An 18104-nucleotide genomic window follows, 5' to 3' on the forward strand; every position below is an offset into this window, starting at 1 on the left:
ATATATATATATACACACACAAGATAGCTAAATAATTGTACTACTAATTTCTATTAGTTTATTGAAAGGAACAGTTAGCGCTTATATTGTTTGATAGATTTTGCATGACTATACCTGGTAATCTGAGCAACTACTTTGAAGATAACAATATGCAATGTAATAACCATTGTTAATTTCCTATCATCTTGTTTTGAAATTCGGTATTTTAATTGTTTTTTTATTCTGTTTAAAATTAAACAAAATGATAAACCAGAATTTGCTATTTGTATAAACCGGGACATTTGCTACAGGGAAGATTATATCTTCCTCATATTTATATGTTGGAACTTTAACCTTCAATGTGACTTTCTGGAGATAATATAAGGTGTATGATATATGACTGCTGAAGAATCCAAATATTATAAGGGAAATATTATAAACTCCTAATCTGCTAGATGTCCAAAATACTGAGTTTGTGTTCTCTAAAACTGAGGAATCAATTCTAGGAAAAACAGAGGTTAAGAATAGGTAGAATTTACTGAGATAAAGAAAATTTCTGTCTAAGAGGAATAGAAGGGGGCCCAGAAAGTGGGCTGCCCATTGACTCCACTTCTCAAGGGCGTCTTATTGAGCAGGACCACGGATGAGGCAGGGTCTAATGTGGGACAGAACTATAATCAACCAGTAAGATTACAAGTATAGTCGCGTAGGTAATATTGATCCAGTGGAAAGTCACAAGGTGGGTGTGAGGTGGGAAAAAACTATGGTGAGCCGGTAAGATTACAAGTATAATCGCTTGGTAATATTGATTAAATGGTGATCAAATTAGGAAGCAATTCACATAACAAGCACACAGGGGACAGACAAGGACTTTCCTGGAAGGGGTGGGTTAAAGTTTTGGTCCCCCACCCAAGGTGGTTGATGTCTATTTAGAATATCAGTGACTGCTGTTTATCCTCAGGGGAAGTAATTGGGTGTAGTTGGTCCTCTTTTCTTCAAGCCTGGCCTTCAGTGAATGTACCTCCAGCCACAGTTGTCTTTTGTACAGACCTTTTGAGGGTCCAGGCTACAATATTTATAAATGACTTAGCTGTCTGTAATAGAAATAGGGTCTTTAGGAGGTAATTAAGATTCACTGTGGTCAGAGGGGTGGAAACCTAATCTGATAGCATCATTGCCTTATTAAAAAGGGGTAGAGAAAGAGATATTCCCACTCTACCCTTCTCTCACCATAAAATGACACAGCCAATCACCAAAAATAGAGCCCTTGCCAGAAACGAAAATATAATTAGAAAAGAAGAATAAGTTCTAATGCTCCTTCTATAGCACAGTAGAGTAAATATAATTACAACCACCAATTATAAACCTGCCAGAAGTTTGATCTGGGGTTTTTTAACCTCCAAAACTATGAGAAAATACATTTCTGCTTTTAAGTTACTCAGTCAGTAGTGTTTTGTTATAGGAGCCCCAGATGACTTATACAACAACCCGCTTAAAGTTCTGTGGGCTGCTGTTTGCTCATCAGAAAAATGGGACATCACTCAGAAAAAGTAGTAAGATAGCTTCCAAGTCAAATGATGAGGAAAACAAAACTTTGGGAAAACTTAAGACCAAAATAGATAGCTTGTAGAACGCAATTGTCTCATTCCACTTCTGTTATCTTGCTTGTACAACCCACTTCTGGTATCTTGCTTGTACTACCAGGTTCTGGAATCCTGTTTGTACACCCTGCCTCAGACTCCCTATGCTTAACCATGCCTCATCTTGCCTCTATATCTCAGCCTATGCACTTCTGCCTGAAACTCTTATATAAGACACCCCCAACAAAGGCTCAGGGCTCAGACTTTGGAGTATGCATCTCCTCTGAGCCAGGTGGCATAAGAAAGTTTGGATTCCTCCAAGTGTTGCTCGGTTTCTTCACCTCCAGTAAACCTAAAACTGCCGTGACACAAATACTGGATGACTGGATTTCCCATCAAACCCCTAAAGTTTTACTAAAATTTCATTGTCTTCATCCCTGCTACCCCATAGACTCAAAAGAATTTATCTGGAATAAGATAAAACATCACCCTGAGTAAACACAGTGCAACAAGATGCCAAGAGAATTAAAAATCTATAAATAGAAATCCCCAAATTTCTCTCTTTCCTCTCCCCCCTCGTACTTCTCCTCCTCCTCCTCCTCCTCCTCCTCCTTTTGTATTTCTGTCCCTTTCTCTCCCCTCTTTTTCTCCCCTGCCATTTCTCTCATATACTTCTATTGAAACATGATTTATTAATACAGGAAATCATGTGTTATAACATAAATAAGTACAATCACTACGTGTCAGCTAATTTTTTAAAGGAAAAAATGTCTTCATATAGAATTTAAATGGCCTCACTTTTTAAAAATGAGCCACATGCCAAGCAATCATGAGGTAGATTGCTAAACAACATATTCTAGAAAACAGCAGGGTAGTTTATGAAAATTCAAATATAAACACTCTTCTAACATAACATTCTGTGTTTAAAGGAATCTACTTCCATTACATTTATTAATACAGGAAATTATTAACATGCATTATTCTTGCATTACTTAGAGAATCTGATTCTTATATTACTTTAGATGGGGGACAATGGGGCTATCAGTCAATGAGTAGAGTTTTTGTTTCGCATCTGAATTAGCATAAATTCCACTCTCATCATGCCAAGTGTTTATGCCAAATCTTTTGGAACCATCTAGATCTGTGAACTGAGAACGGCACTTTCTGTGGACTATCGAGTAATCATCCAGACAGGCATAATCCTATAGGGAGAAAAAAAAGAAAGAACATCTGATGACTAAAATATGTAAAGGGATGCATTTCCAAAACTTTGATCATAATATTTCCATGATCAAAGGCAAATTTTCAAGAATTGATTAATTTGGTCTGTCAGTATGAAAAAAATGGCTAGTGCATTTATAAATACTTCAACCCTTGAAGGAAGACTCTAGCTCATGGCTGTTTTATTTATGAAACTAAAAAGATAAATTGCTGTACATGTAAGTTTTTTCCTAAATGTAAAGTGCACGGCATAAAAAACAGTTTAAATTTTATGATCATCTAAATAAGACCAAAACAGTTACAATTTAACTACCACTCAACATCCGTTTTTTGGTTGTTAATATAAGTTAGAGTCTTCTCAAAGAACAATATATTGGGTTACATGTTTATGATTGGTACAAGTCATACTTCCCACAACAATGGAAAATGCCAAGCTCTATTATTCATTCCTATGAGACATTTACCTCAACAAAACCCACTGTAGTTTAAAATGTTTATACTTAAGCCATTTCATGAAAGTTTCATTGTAATAAAATGAGACATTATCACTGACCATTTCCCAAAGAAAATATTGATTCTTTCAGATTATACTAGGGGTGATGACAGGCATGGAACATAAAGCCTTCTAACTGATTATCTAATTTCTTCTTAAACTGGTTCTACTTTTAAAGTACTTTGACAATATTGAAATTAAATCACCAAAGCTATAAAATAAGGGAAGAACACCAAAGTAGTTCTAACTTAGATTGGTTTTGTTGAAAATAATTAAAAAATGTAACCATATGTTCAATCATGATGGTGTTCATTTATCTACTGAGTGACTATTATGGGTTGGTCACAGTACTTCAGGGCTTATGTCTTTTAATACATAACTGGACTCTGAAATATGAAATTTTACTCCCATTTTCACATAAGGAAAGATAATTTTCTTAAAATCTCAGAAGAAGAAAATGTAAAGAAAAACCAATAGTAAATGACTAAACTAGATAACAAATTAGTCTGGCTATGACCGTCATTTTCTCTCCAGAAATTTTCATAATTAAGACATGAAAAGAAATATGAACAATACAATCATAAGGCTAAATAATATTGATGTCACTATTTTGTATTGTTTGGAGTTTGCTTTTCTTTATTTCTTTGGTCTTTTTTGTTGGTTGGTTATTTGGTTGGTTGGTTGGTTGGTTGGCTGGATGGTTGGTCAGTCAGGCAGAGGTACTTTAAATGAGATTTGAAGGCTGGGATTGTACCTTAGTGATGTAGTGCTTGCCTAGCATACTCAAGACCCTTAGATTCAATCCTCAGCGGCACTGTCAAAAATAAAAAATCACTTCAGTATCACTGGCCCAAACTGTCCCCTCAGAGGAAGACAGGACTTCCTCATTGCCATGCTTACTGGGATCAAACTAAAGAGAGTTTCTAATGTAAGTTCAATTGTGTCCTGTTAGCATCTCCTAGGAAGAGGGGAAGATATGACTTGAGTGACCAGATGAAATGTTTTAGGAAAATAATAGAGACAGTGAAAAATTATTTGGCCCCAGGAGAAATGAAACACCTTCTTGGTATTTTCTGTTCTGCCATGTAGACGAATCTTGGAAACAGCTTGCTAAGTGAAAGAAGCTAAAACCAAAAGACCACATGATTTTCGAGATGGAAAGCCTAGAGCAGGCAAATCCAGAGACAAAAGTAAAACAGTATTCTCCGTGGAACGAAAAGTTGGGGGAGGATGGGACTGTTAAAGGGCATGGGTTTTCCTCTGGGGGCAATGAAATTGATTATGATGAAGTGTGTAAAACCATGGAATATATTAAAAACCAATTAATCATAGACTTTAAAAGGAGTGGATTTTTGGTATAAGGAATTATGTCTCAGTAAGGCTGTTTAAAAAAAAAATACCTTGAGGCGGGCAGTTCTGGAGTTAGGAAAACTAGTCAAGAGATTGCTGCCCACTGACACACATTACATTGAGTGCTTCCCATTATCGGTGGTGTATCAGTACACCAGCTCTAAATCCAAAACAAACAAGCAAAAAGTTAACATGTAACATGTGCCAGTTGCTGTAGCATCAGTACTCCCTCTATGGCTGATTACCAGGTGAGGTCTGTGAGCACCGAGTTAGGAAAACATGAGGTGAATCATGTGAAGAGCTGGCCTTAGCTCCCCTGGAATCCACTTTTCCCTTTCCTGTTTCCCAATGCATGGTGGCCAGACAACCTGAGTAGGATCAACCCCAGTACCAGGCCTGGGGACGAATCTAATCGGCCTAAGAAAACTAGCATATTCTCTGAAACAGTAATAGGTTCAGGATTAGCTATGGGGTTTGACTCTGTTCAAACAGATTAGAGCCCAAGATTTGATTCAATAGTTTATACAGAAGAATTTTTTCCCACAATTAGCTGTCAATGAGGAAACATCCAGCCCAGGTGGTTATTGGCAGCTCTCCTACAACTACTATAGCATGAAATGAACAGCTTAAAAAGCAGAAGAGAATCAGTGAGAAACACGATACAATGCCATAGTAATTCTTTCCTGAAGTTTGATGTTTGAAAGAATGTGAGCCAATACATTGCTTTTATTGCCTGATTCAATTGGAGCTGGGTTTTGTGCAACTTTCTAAATATCCTGAGATGCACCAGCATAATGTGCAATATGGGAATACTGAGGAACTTCAAATCAGAGCAAGGGAATGAGTGAAAACCAAGGCAGCTGGGCATATATAGAAAGTAAGAGTATAGGCAAACAGTAAATTTGTGATGAAGCAGATAACCAGGAATCAGAAGGAAGCAAATATGGAAGAGCTAAATAAAAAGTAGAACAAACTAGTCAGACTCTGGAGACTATAATTTATCATAAGAAAGCAGAGCAAGTATGCTTTTCAGAATTGAATGCAAAAAGCATGAAATAGAATATTTAAAAAGCAGGTTACACCAAGGATAATCTTAAAGGACCATAATATTAACCATAGCTCACACCTGGAATAGTAGGAGCTCAGTGCAAGCAAATACTTTGATGTATCTCCAGTAAAGGAGGGGAAGTTTCAAAATTAATAATGTTTTCCTCCTTTCACTATACATAACTACTCACTTGCCCAAAAGGAATGCTAAACTTTGTTTCAGGAAAAATGCCTACCAAAAAGCAAAGTAATATCAGCTTCTAACAGGCAAAATAGGATTTCTTTTTTTTTAGCAAGACAATAGCCTTGTAATCCAACTGACAACCTTGAGGACTTTAGAATATCAATGATCAAATGTCAGATCACAGAGTTTTATAAATGTGTAGAAAAACTCCTTGGCTCTGAAGCCTTAGGGAAGAATTAGAGACAGCAGGAAGACTGGGAAAAGTCTATACGGGGTAAGGGAAGAAAGGAAAACAGGCCAATATATTGTCCAATTTTCCCATTTCTTCTTTAATTATGCAAAGTCCCTTCACCCTGGACAGAGAAAAGTACATTCAGTAAATGAGAATAATGGCAAAGAGACTTAGTCTCATATCTACCCCCATTCCTGTTAAGGACTCTTGCGATGTATCACCTCTCAAACTGCTCTTTCACTTGCCTGGAATAGTCAGGCAGACGGAGCCTCTAAGATTTATCTGTAGTGAGCTACGTTCAGTGTCCTGTGTCATAGACACACTCCGGAAGTACCAGAAGTCTGCAGAAAGAGGTACTAAAAGGGGCTCCAGAGCTGAACATTGGAACGGGGACCGAAGGAGTCACATAGCTTTTGTGGAGTCTAGAGCAGGGGAGTGGAAAATGTGGGACTTGGTGGTCTCTCGGTCTCCTAGAGAGAAAATGGCAAGAGGATTTAGAAAGTAAAGACAAGAGACAAATAGCCGGGGTCAGGTGGAGTTACCTCTTGCCTGATGAGCAGGAGGACTGACTTTCAATAGTAGGGGTGTTTATTTATACCCTCCGAGAGGCTGGTTAATTTCCACCTCGCTGCTCAGCAATCAGTTAACAAGTTACAACTGCTTGTTTACGCACTTCCAGGAGCTCCTATGTTCTCGAGCTGGCTTCGTCCTGCAGGTGTAATTATTTTCCAGCTTCAGTGGCTCCCAACAGGAAAAGACTTTGGGCCTCCCAGACATGCTTTATAGCCTCCAACCAAGCACAGAGAGGAACAGAAAGGACTGCCAATTACGATGTCCACATATGTTAGTCACTAATGCCAGCAAAGAAAAGAACACCAGGAAGACCACAGTGTCACCTTAGATAATGGAACAGGCTGAAAAAACCATATGTAAAACTCTACTCTTTCCCCTCTGGCACTGAGATGCCAAGCCACATCCTTCTGTTTATAAGCTAGACGTCATCTTAGGAAGTGCCATCACTACTATTGCTGTATGACAAGCCACCTATGCATGGTAGTGTAAAACAATAGCCATTTTATTACGTCTCCAGATTCTTTGGGTCAGGAATTTGTACAGGAAGGACAGCATGTCTATGCTCCACAATGTCCAGAGTCTTGCTAGGAAGACTGGAAAGTTGGGGGTGACTACAGTGCCAGAGGCTGAAAGCATCTTTCATTCCAACTGGATGCTATGTGGGCTGTCTGGCAGCATCTCAACTGAGTTTTTGGCTAGAACAACTATACAGCTCTTCTCTGTGCATTTGTTTGGGATTACTCACAGCATGGTAACTAAATTCCGAGGCCAAACCCTCCACAAAGTAAGCCAAGAAAAAGGTATATTATTTTTTATCACCCCTAACCTCAAAAGCCACATGGCATCACTTGCACGTCAGATAATAACCTTAAAAGACCATAAGGTTACAAGAACAACAGATGCAGATCACTCAGATTCTAAGGTTCTTCCTCTCAGTGGGAAGAATTCCACAATCACATTGTAAATGATATGGGATAGAAGCATTAGTTGAAATCATTTTTGAAAAAAATACCCTTTTCTTTCGTCTTCCTCTTTCCAGGAAGAAAAGTGGGATATGTCAGGGCCCCCAAGATCCCCCCTAGGTCTGATGATTTTCTAGGTTGTAAATACACAGTTGTACTCATGGCTATGATATATTATAGCAAAAGGATACAAAGCAAAATCAGCGAGAGAAATGGCCTGAAGTCCAGAGGAAACCAGGTGCAAAACCATAAATGTCCTCTCCCAGTAGAGTCACACAGATGATATATTTCCCCCAGCAATGAGTTGGGACATATTCTTTACTAGGGAAGCTCGTTAGAGATTCAGTGTCCAAGGTTTTTACTAAAACTGGTCACACAGACACCCTCTGCCTGGCATGTACTAAAATTTCAGACTCCCAGAAGGAAAATAGGTATTTGGTATAACCCATATTGTTTCCACAAACAGTGTAGGCACAGTGAAGCATTCTTATCAGGGAATTCTTAGCCTAAAAGCCAAGTTTCTAGATGACATCCAAGGCCAACCTTGTGACCAGGCTTTTGAAAGAACAGTAATCTTAGCTCTTTACAGAACACAAGGAATGGAAGATGATCTCTGAGAAAGCAAGAGCATTCTCAAGAGAGATTAAACACTTCTTATAGGAACTATTTAAATTATGCAATCAAAGGAAGCTTTAATTGGATGAAGAGTCAGTGTTTTCTCACTGGTGATGGGCTTAGGAAGAAGGCCCTTTATCAGTTGGATACACTTTCTTTGCATACTTGAGGTGAACACAGTTAACATAACAGTTAAATCTTTGCTTAACATTTCTCTACTGGCAGAGAGAAGTGTTTAGAAATTATGTATAGAAAGGCTGGGGATTTAGCTCAGCGGCAAAGAGTCTGCCTGGCAAGCGCAAGGTCGTGAGTTCAGTTCCTGGTACCGGAGAAAAACCAAAAAAAAAAAGAAAAACAAGAAATTATGTATAGAAACACTGTGTGAACTGCCACATGTTGTTGGGTGGCCTACTATTTAGTGTTACTCAGACCCTGATTTCTGATTAAGTTTACTTAAGGCGGGACAAGCATTGGACAGCTCTTTCTGAGCCTTGAGATGGGTGAGGGTAACTGGAAGAATATGTCTGACGTGTGGACTGGATAGACATTATACAAAAAGACTTATGCAGCATCAAGGTGGAAGAGAAATTTCACAGGAAGAACTCAAGCTCTTACATGGCTGAGGACAAAGAAACAAACCTGACTTATAGTGTCACATCTGGGAAGCTGGGACAGTTATAACACCACTGCAAAGAATAAGAAAGACCTGAGGGTGGGGTGGACTTCTTCTAAGGGGGAAATGATGAGGCACACTTTAGACATTTTAAAGTTGACATAGCATCAGAACAAAATATTTACTTGGAAGGTGGTGCTGTGGGACAGATGGCCTGGAGAGAAGTCAGTGCCCCATGCACAGCAGTGAGCACTGGCAGGGAAAAAATAGCTGTGGAGAGCATTCCCGGGACTGTGGATGACATTTGCATAGGGACTGTGGATTACGTAATTGTACTCTATCAGTTTTTTCTGAGGTTGAAAATTGTGCCATAGCTGCACAGCCTAAGGATTATACATGGATCTATTTAGGGCACCAGGGCATGGTTCTCCGGCCCACTCTCGTATGGTGGACAACTGGTGATTCTACTGAAAGATTATCTGAGATCTCCTTGAACAGTCCTTCAAACTTTCTAGCTAAGTCTGGAAATACATAACAACAAAAAGCTCTGCTTCCAAAATGATAGTTGGTGTAGAGGTGCAGGAGTAAATGAATTGTCTCCGATTGTGTAAAATGGGAGGAGCAGGGTTCTGGTAACTACATGTTGGGGACAGTCATGGTTGCATATGTAAAGACGCCAAAACAACAGAGAGGACGTAGGAAGATCGTGTTGCAAAGTCACAGGTCCCGAAGGGGTAGAGAGAGTGAAGAATGCAGTGACAGGCAAGCGTGCTAACTTCCAAAGAAGCTGACCGAGAGCAAGACTTGACAAAACGCAGCAGTGTCAGTCAGTCCCCAGCCATCCTTCACTGCACAGTTTGAGGGAAGGGTTGAGGTAGTTCAACAAAACATGCTGATGAAAAGTGAAACAGAAGGCGAGGGCAGAAGAAGCCCCGCAGAAATAGCAACCACTGAAGACATAGCAAGAGAATCAGTGTAAAGGGGGCTGGGGATTTAGCTCGGCGGCACAGTGCCTGCCTGGCAAGCACAAGGTCTTGAGTTAGATTTCCGGTACTGAAAAAAAAAAAACAACAAGAGAATCAGTGCAAAGGAAAGCTACACTGAAGAAAGCTGGTTCAGAAAGCTTACTTCTTCCTCTCCTTCACCAGTACCTGACAGACAGGGTGTTACCGAAGGTCCTGCAGGTGAGTAGGTTTCCCAGTCAACCTTCCCCCATTATTTCAAAGAGAACACAGTTTTATCACTTACATGATAAAATGTATCAGCAATCTTTAGGTGATGAGCTCTTAGATGCCCACGCCACCTCAGTCCCCGCTGCCCCTTAAATGCGACATTCTTCTTCTAAGAAAACACCATGATCTCCTACATCTCCCTGGTTACTCAAAATAAAATTGCACTGCTATTTCTCAGTCAATTGTATATCCAGTCTTCACCCAATATTTTCCCAGTTCTCTGGTAGGCTTTTCCTTGCTTATATTTAGTCCTATCTGATTTTACCCTCTTTCATTAGGATCTTTTTATTTTTGATAGCTTTATTTTTCAAGGTCGTTTTCAGTTTTCAGCCTGCCTTCTGGAACACCAATAACTCTGCCTAATATCATATGACAATTTGCAAGCATAGCCTCAATTCCTTCATCTAGTTCATCCATTAAAAAATGCATAATGGATCGTGTTTCCTGGCCAAATCAGTCACTGTGAACTAACCTTGTGTCCACCATTAAAGCAGCTATTAGCCACCTGGCATCAGTACAGTGAAGAACCTCTGTCCCTAGTACGCCTGTGTGTTCATCTTGCATATGCCACTTACTTTTTAAAAGGCATTGGATGCAGCAAGCTTATTTATGCAAATGTCACATTGGATGGAATGAAAGCAGGCACAAGAGTAGACTGCTGTGATATTTTCTTTTATTATTTTCAGTATACATCGTGTACATTATATGCATGTGACTGAGAACCTGCCTCCTCTAATAAAGTTGTCTTCTAAGTGCACACACAGTGTGGTTTAGGAGGAAAAGAAAAATTCCTCTATGACTAAGTCTGCTTTATCTATCCTGAGGCCCACTGGCCAGCAGATCTCTCTGCTCATGTTCTTCACAAAACTGGGAGTGATTTTATTTACAATGCAAACATAAGCTTAATTGGCAGATGTATAGATAAATAGGATATATTTTGTTATATATTTAAGAAACATTTAATACATTTTTGGATAAAATTCTATCAGGGAAAAAGCATTTATAACAAATAGAAGCATTCAACCATAGGAAAACAATCTTGGAAAGTATAAAAAAGTTTAGGTGATGGTATAAATAGAAATATCTGTATCATAAATGAATCTGGTCAACATATGAAGGTTTTATTACACGGAAAAATATGGAAATTTGTATAAACATGTCACAAAATAAACTGACTTTTAAAGATTAATGACATAAATCTTAGTTACAGCCAGCAACAAAAATAGCAGCACCCTACTGACACTTTTTCCTTTCTAAGGCAGAAGTGTTGCTTAGTCTTTGTTATGGTTTGTGTCTGGATGTCCCTCCAAAGCCTCATGTGGTTATGAAGAGCAGGCCTTTAGGAGTGGCCTGAACTGAGAGTTTGTGATCATTTCACTGTCTATTGCTGGGACTGGGGATGTGGGTGCTATACTCACCCTAGGGTGGGTAGCCTGCATACAATATAAGGGACAGAAGGAGGCTCACTCCCCACTTCTGCTCTTGTTGCTTTTGGTATCTTCTGCTGCCATGAATGGCTGCCCCTGTGCCATGCCACCCTGCCTTGGAGCCAGCTGATTATGGAATGAAACCTCTACAAACTCAGTTAAATAAACTTTTCCTCTTTAACTTTGGGTGTCAGGTATTTTGTCCCAGCAATGAGAAAAAAGTAACTAAGTCTCATTATTTTAATCATATAAAAATAACATTTTTCTTATTCTTTTGTCTATATTTTGTGAGGAAATTTGCTTCAGTGACTGACTTACATTTGCCATGGTATAACCTAAGGGTTATGTATAAATTTGAGGTCTAGGGTTCTCAACTCTTAAAACAACTTTTTTCTCTTACAAAAGTCAATATGTTTACTGTAGAAATTAAACATATTAACAAAAACGAAAATAAAATTTCTCACAATGCCAAATTGTCTAAAGTAGAAATGAGCTTTCTGACCCAGCCTAGAAACAAAAGGTGAATTGTGGTTTCTTAAGAAGGCAATATAAGACAAAGCTAAAGTTTCAGAAGAAACAAGGTGTCTTTCTACAGAAAGGGTGCACACTAAAAATACCCGACAATCTGATTTTCCTGGCAATTGAGACTACACAATTTCTGCACTGTTGGTGAAACATGAGGTGATCAGGGAGCTAAAATATTTATTTCCTAATTTTCAGGCAGACTTGAATTAAATGTCTGCCAAGGTCTTTAATCAAAAAGATTACATGGTCATAAAATAAATGTTTTGCAAGTGAACAAGATCAATGACAGAGTCAAATCAAATTAAATAGAAGAATTAGAGCACTTTACAGTAAAGATCATTCTTTGTATATCAGGATGCTTCAGAGAAACAGAATGAACAGGAAGCAGAGGAAAGAGGGGCAGGAGGAGGAAGCAAGAGAGGAGAGAGAGGGATTTTAAGGAACTGGTTCACATGGTTATACGATTGTGGGGCTGCCAGGTCTTAAATCCATGGGGCATACTGACAGGTTGGAAATAGGCAGGATTTCTATGCCACAGTTTTAAGACACAATTTCTTCTCCAGAAAACCTGTTCTTTGTTTTTCAATCTGTCAACTGACTAGAAGTTCAGCCACGTTATTAAGGATAATCTCCTTTACTTACAGTTAAGTGATTGTGAATGTTAGTCACACATACAAAAAACCTTCGTGGCAACATCTAGACCAGTATTTGACTAAATAATTAGGCATCATAATCTAGCAAGGTTGACACATAAAATTAACCACCATGCTGTCCAACCCACCGAGCTTCAGGTAAGGAGACCAAGGCCTGCAGGGAAACTGATGTTTGTACAAAGTAGCTGAAGGTATGACGTCTGGATTCAGACCTAGGATCATGATGGACTCTTATCTGCTATGTTGTCACTGATATTTAACCTCTCTGAGATACACATTCCCAATACTCTAAAAAGTATGATTTCTCAGGATAATTGTGACGGTTAAATAGCTAACACATGTAAGACAACTAGGCCAGTGCCCAGGACATAGTGAACAATAAATGTTATTTCATTGTGTTCTCTCTCCCTTTATTTCTTCTGTCTTCCTTCTCTCTTCTTTCCTTTTTTCCTTCCAGTCCTTCCTCCCTTTCCTATCCCTGTCCCTCCTTTTCTTCCTTCTACCCATTTAACAACTGGATATTTCACCCAGTAAAAGGAAAATCTTATTGTATTCCAATCAACTAGGAAAGTCCGCTGAAGCCCTGCAAAGATGCATAAACACCATCAGCAGATCCCAAGGTTGAAGCCGAAGCCTAGGATATGTGGTCCCCTAGGACTAGCAGAAGGACAAGGTTCAAAGCCACAACTGTTTGCCTATCGATGTACAAAACCATCCCTATATGTATACATCCAAAGTCAGCATGCACATGCATAATTTGCATTGAGGCTGTAATAAATTCAGACAAATGTTGTGGCATGCTTTGCAGCTAAAATGGAAAACAGCAGTGACAGAAATATTAGAAACAATTTTGAAAATATTAAGATCATGTATATATAACATAATAGCTAAAGATTTACATGCCTTAAGAATATGTATCACATTCTTTATTTTTTGTCTTTTTTCCCTCTGTTTTTGTGGAAAACATAAATTTTATCATCTTAACCATTTTTTGAACATACAGTATAACATATTAGCTATATATTTTTTATTAGTATATGTTTATAATACATAATAATTACATTCATCTTGCAAAATTGGTACACAGACATATTGTATCTTAATATTTTATATTCTTTACATTTATCACATTTAGTCCTTTAAATTTTGTGAGTTTTTATTAGGTTCTATTAAATGTACTATGTACAAGTTCTATGTAAATATAAAATGCATTCTTAAATAATAAATATTATTAAATATTATTTTAAATAGTAAATATTATTAAATATTATTTTAAATAATAAATAACAATGATTGTTGCACTGGAAAACTTTAAAAAGTGTAAATGAAGAAAATTACCTAGAATCTCAACATTCAATGGCTAATTTAACTAGCTATTTTTATTTTAAAAATTAAAAAGCTGACAAAACAACAATGAAGACAAAATCAAAACAACACATGAACAACAAAAGTGATACATGACCTTTAAAATATCAGGAACTTACAATGGTTACTACATTACATACTGTTATCTTCAACCATGTTGCTCAGTCCACCAGACAAAATAACGTAAGGTTGATCAAACAATCAAAGACAGCAACAAGCAAAAAAAACAAAACAAAACAAAAAAACAACACTGGAAATGATGCAGAGCTTCACCATACAAACTAGCATTATTATAGTTTTTCCAGTTGCAAAACTTTCTGTATGTTTTCACATAGTTTAGATACATAATTTTGTATCTTTAAGTTCTTTTAACCTTCAATTAAGATTTATTATGACACTAGCAACTATCTATGAACATTTTAAAGGCTGCATAGTGTCTTATGATATGTTTATCACATATTCAATTAACATTATTCCTAATACTAAACATTTAGGCACTTCCCAAATTTTACCATCATAAATAATTCAGTAATTAGCATATTTGGACACAGATTTTATCTCTAGTTTGAATTATTTTTCATTGGAAACATTTCCTAGAAGAAGAACTATTTGGTCAAATCGCATCTTAATACATATCACCAAATTCCTTTCCAGGAAGATTAAAACAATATGCATGGGGCTGGGGATTTAGCTCAGCAGCACAGTGCCTGCCTGGCAAGTGCAAGGTTGTGAGTTCAATTCCTGGTACTGGAAAAAAACAAACAAAAAAAGCCAATATGCAATTGGCCCACCAACAGATAAAAGCATCCATCTCCATCTTCATCCCACTGAATATTATGAATTTCTAAAAATATTTCCAATGTTAACAAGAAAATAACCTTATTATTTTAATGCACATCTTTTATTGTTTGTAAATAGACCTTTTGTTTATGTTTATTAGTCAGTTACATTTCCTACCTTGTAAACTGCCCATGTGTGCTCTTGGTTCATTTATCTAGGGTGTTTAATATTCTTCCTGCAGGTAGGCATGAATTTTGTATGTATGAAGTATATCAATCCATAAGTTGTCATGTTTGTTTCACAGCTTAAATGTTATTATGTAACATATAAGAAAGGTGATGTCATAAATCCTTTATTGCCACCTTTCTAAAATTGTTATTCTTTTTTTTTTTTTTTGGTTTTTCTCCGGTACCGGGAACCGAACTCACGACCTTGCGCTTGCTAGGCAGGCGCTTTGCCGCTGAGCTAAATCCCCAGCCCTTAAAATTGTTATTCTAATCTATGCACTCCTTCAAGTAATTCTCAGAATCTTCAATTCTGATAGAAAGCAAAACCTTGGAGGTTTTGGTTATAATTATATTACACTTTCAACTTTATAGTTAGCTTTCCATTTTCATAAAGTGGTAACTATTCTCTTTTATTCAAGATTTCTGCCTCAATTACTTTTTACTTTTTCTTTTAAACAAACAAACTTAAGGCTTCAGTCTCTTCTGTGCTCATGGAGGGCAGTCACATGGCAACTGCAGTTGCAGGCTAGGCTTACTCAAGTTGGAAGTCAAAGATGGCTTCCTTGCTCATACATCAAGCACCTCAGCCGGGGTTTTTCACGTGATTTTTCAGGAGTTTGAGAGGCGGAAGCAGTCCTCTTAATTAAGGTGAGGCTTACATCTGGCAGAGAGTCACTCCTGCCACACTCTACTGATCATATCAGTGACCTGACAGCCAGGTTCAGGAACAGTCGCTTCTCACTGAGCAAGTAACCTATGCAGACAGGAAAGTCTGTCACCTGGGGAGATAAGCTATCGCATCTTTTTTTGTTTTACTGAATTTTAGTAAAATTTTCCTCATAAAAATATTTTAAGTTGGTGTTGCCATAATGATTTGTATGGGTTTTTCTTTTATAATGTTGTAACTGCTTAGTGCGGATATGAAGGAAAGCTATTCTTTTATTCATTTTAAGTACTTCTCAGTTTAATATCTTGATTCTCCTAAGTAAGTAGTCACATATCTGAAGATGATTTTTTTCTCTCTCCTTTAATACTTAGATTTCTTCTTTCTATGCCATGTCTATTCCACTGGTAAGACTTCTATTTTTTTTTGTTGTTGTTTTGTTTTGTTTTGTTTTTCTCCGGTACCAGGAACCGAACTCACGACCTTGCGCTTGCCAGGCAGGCGCTTTTGCCGCTGAGCTAAATCCCCAGCCCCTACCACTGGTAAGACTTCTAAAGCAAGGACAGTGGGAAGTAGGTTTATGTTGTTTCTGTTGCGTAATTCTTTTGTTGGTGCTGGTTGCTTTGGTAGTGCTGCGTATCAAATCCATGGCTTCACACATTCTAGGCAACATACACATTGTCTTGTATAAAGTACAAATATATTCCTATTATAACTGTACTTTTAAAAATCAACATCCACATTCCCTATAGGAAAATTAGGCCACATACCTATATTTGTCCACATGATACAAATGAATAGACAGATGGTTTCTTATTCCAGATAAATTAGGTTTTAGGTAAAGGGTAATAAACAAAATAAGGAATAAAGTGACTAGTGTTTTGGACACTGCAGTATTTTCCCCAAATCTGTAAATTTCCAAAATTAAATCATAACCATAAAATATTCTACTGATTTTCACAAACAGTGAATATGTCTAAATAAATATATAACATCATAAATCTTAGCAATTTCTCCTTTCCTCCCAAGACTGACTATTGAACCCAGATCTAACACGTCATTTTAAGTACATAAATAAATATTAAAATATGGTTCTTGTACTCACCTGTGGCTGATAATCATAGGGCGGAACATAATCTTCCGAGTATGTTGTTAAATCGTACCTAAAAGAGAGGTCAGTATTTGAGAAAAAATGACTCCAAAGAGATATTTTAAATTTTTAGTCGTATATATTTTATAGGAAATAACATTTCTGGAAGGACTGGTCCTAGTAGAATGTTTAAAGGTGACAACTGTCCCAGGCCTTGTTTATAGTTTTACTACTACCACGTGCCACCCCTCCTTCAATTATGTCCACTTAAGCACTACCTACTACTGCTCTGCACTAATCGTACCTGTGGCCACCAAGGTCCAAGCCCCTAGCTCAGGTGCTCTGCATTCCACTAGTTCTCTCTACAACCCTCCCTTGTCTCAAATCCTTTTTGACTTCGTATGTCATGTTTTCTGCTGGGTGACAGCAGAAGAGATAATACAAGACAATTAGGTAGGCTGAGATCATGGAGTGTCCGCAGCCATCACCCTATTAAACCCACAGAAATGCTACATTAAACCCTATACAAGTGTACAAGCCTAGCCAAGCTCAAAAGGGAAATGCTGAGGGTTTAAAAATGAAAAGGATGCTCACTGCAGTGGAAAACATAAAAACTGATGCCTCAAGCCTAGAAGTGGAATTGTAACTGCGTGTCAAGGGCAAGAGAAGTTGCTTAAGTTCATGCGAGGCGAAGAGCTAAAGTCCAATTTACAATGAAGAACCTGTAAAGACTACTTTTGAGACCAGAGAAAGCCCAACTACCAGCACAGAGGAACTTGCGTGAAAATTTCTCTTCATTTGGAACTTAGTGTACAACAAAAACTATTCTCAAGTGAGAAATGAAAACACTACTTCTATTCCTGGCAATGTTATAAGAATAGGTGGTCAAAGAAACCACCTAGTTTTTTAGAAAATTCAACAAGAATCCCCAAATAATAACAAAGTAGATGAGCTACGTACATATGGCTAGTATGTATGTATGTATGTGTGTATGTATTTGTTTGTCTTTTTGAGACAGGATTTCGCTATGTAGTTCAGATTGACCTTGAACTCCCTTTGTAGCCCAGCCTGGCCTCAAACTCACTGTGATCCTCCTATCTCAGCCTCCTGGGTACTGGGATTACAGGCACGTGCTATCACACCAGGCCCAGATGGCTAGTATTTAAACTGGTACTAAATACCAATTTCTGCTAGGTCTCAAGGCATGGTTCCCAAAATCACAGCAGAACCTGGGAACTTAATAAAAATGAAACTGCAATAATCTCTGTGTGTTAAAGAACTGGCTTCAGATG

General features: G+C 37.8%; 1 protein-coding gene across 3 annotated transcripts in view; it reads right to left on the reverse strand.

The window, feature by feature from the left end:
- Positions 1-2474: 2474 nt before the first annotated feature.
- Positions 2475-18104, reverse strand: part of LOC102030467 (chromosome unknown open reading frame, human C9orf135) — a 74743-nt gene continuing 59113 nt past the window's right edge. Inside the window, exons 5-6 of one of the 3 annotated variants that reach the window (XM_005388557.2) lie at positions 16828-16885; positions 2475-2761 (exon numbers count right to left, since the gene is read on the reverse strand). In XM_005388557.2, the coding sequence (XP_005388614.1) occupies positions 2573-2761; positions 16828-16885 (247 nt within the window). In that variant the 3' untranslated portion in view covers positions 2475-2572. Of the gene's footprint in view, positions 2762-16827; positions 16886-18104 lie in introns of those variants that run through there. The other 2 variants (XR_001234831.1, XR_001234830.1) reach the window with 2 other exon arrangements.

Source organism: Chinchilla lanigera, unplaced genomic scaffold (genome assembly GCF_000276665.1).
Source record: "Chinchilla lanigera isolate Chin_1 unplaced genomic scaffold, ChiLan1.0 scaffold00033, whole genome shotgun sequence".
Lineage (NCBI taxonomy): Eukaryota > Metazoa > Chordata > Mammalia > Rodentia > Chinchillidae > Chinchilla > Chinchilla lanigera.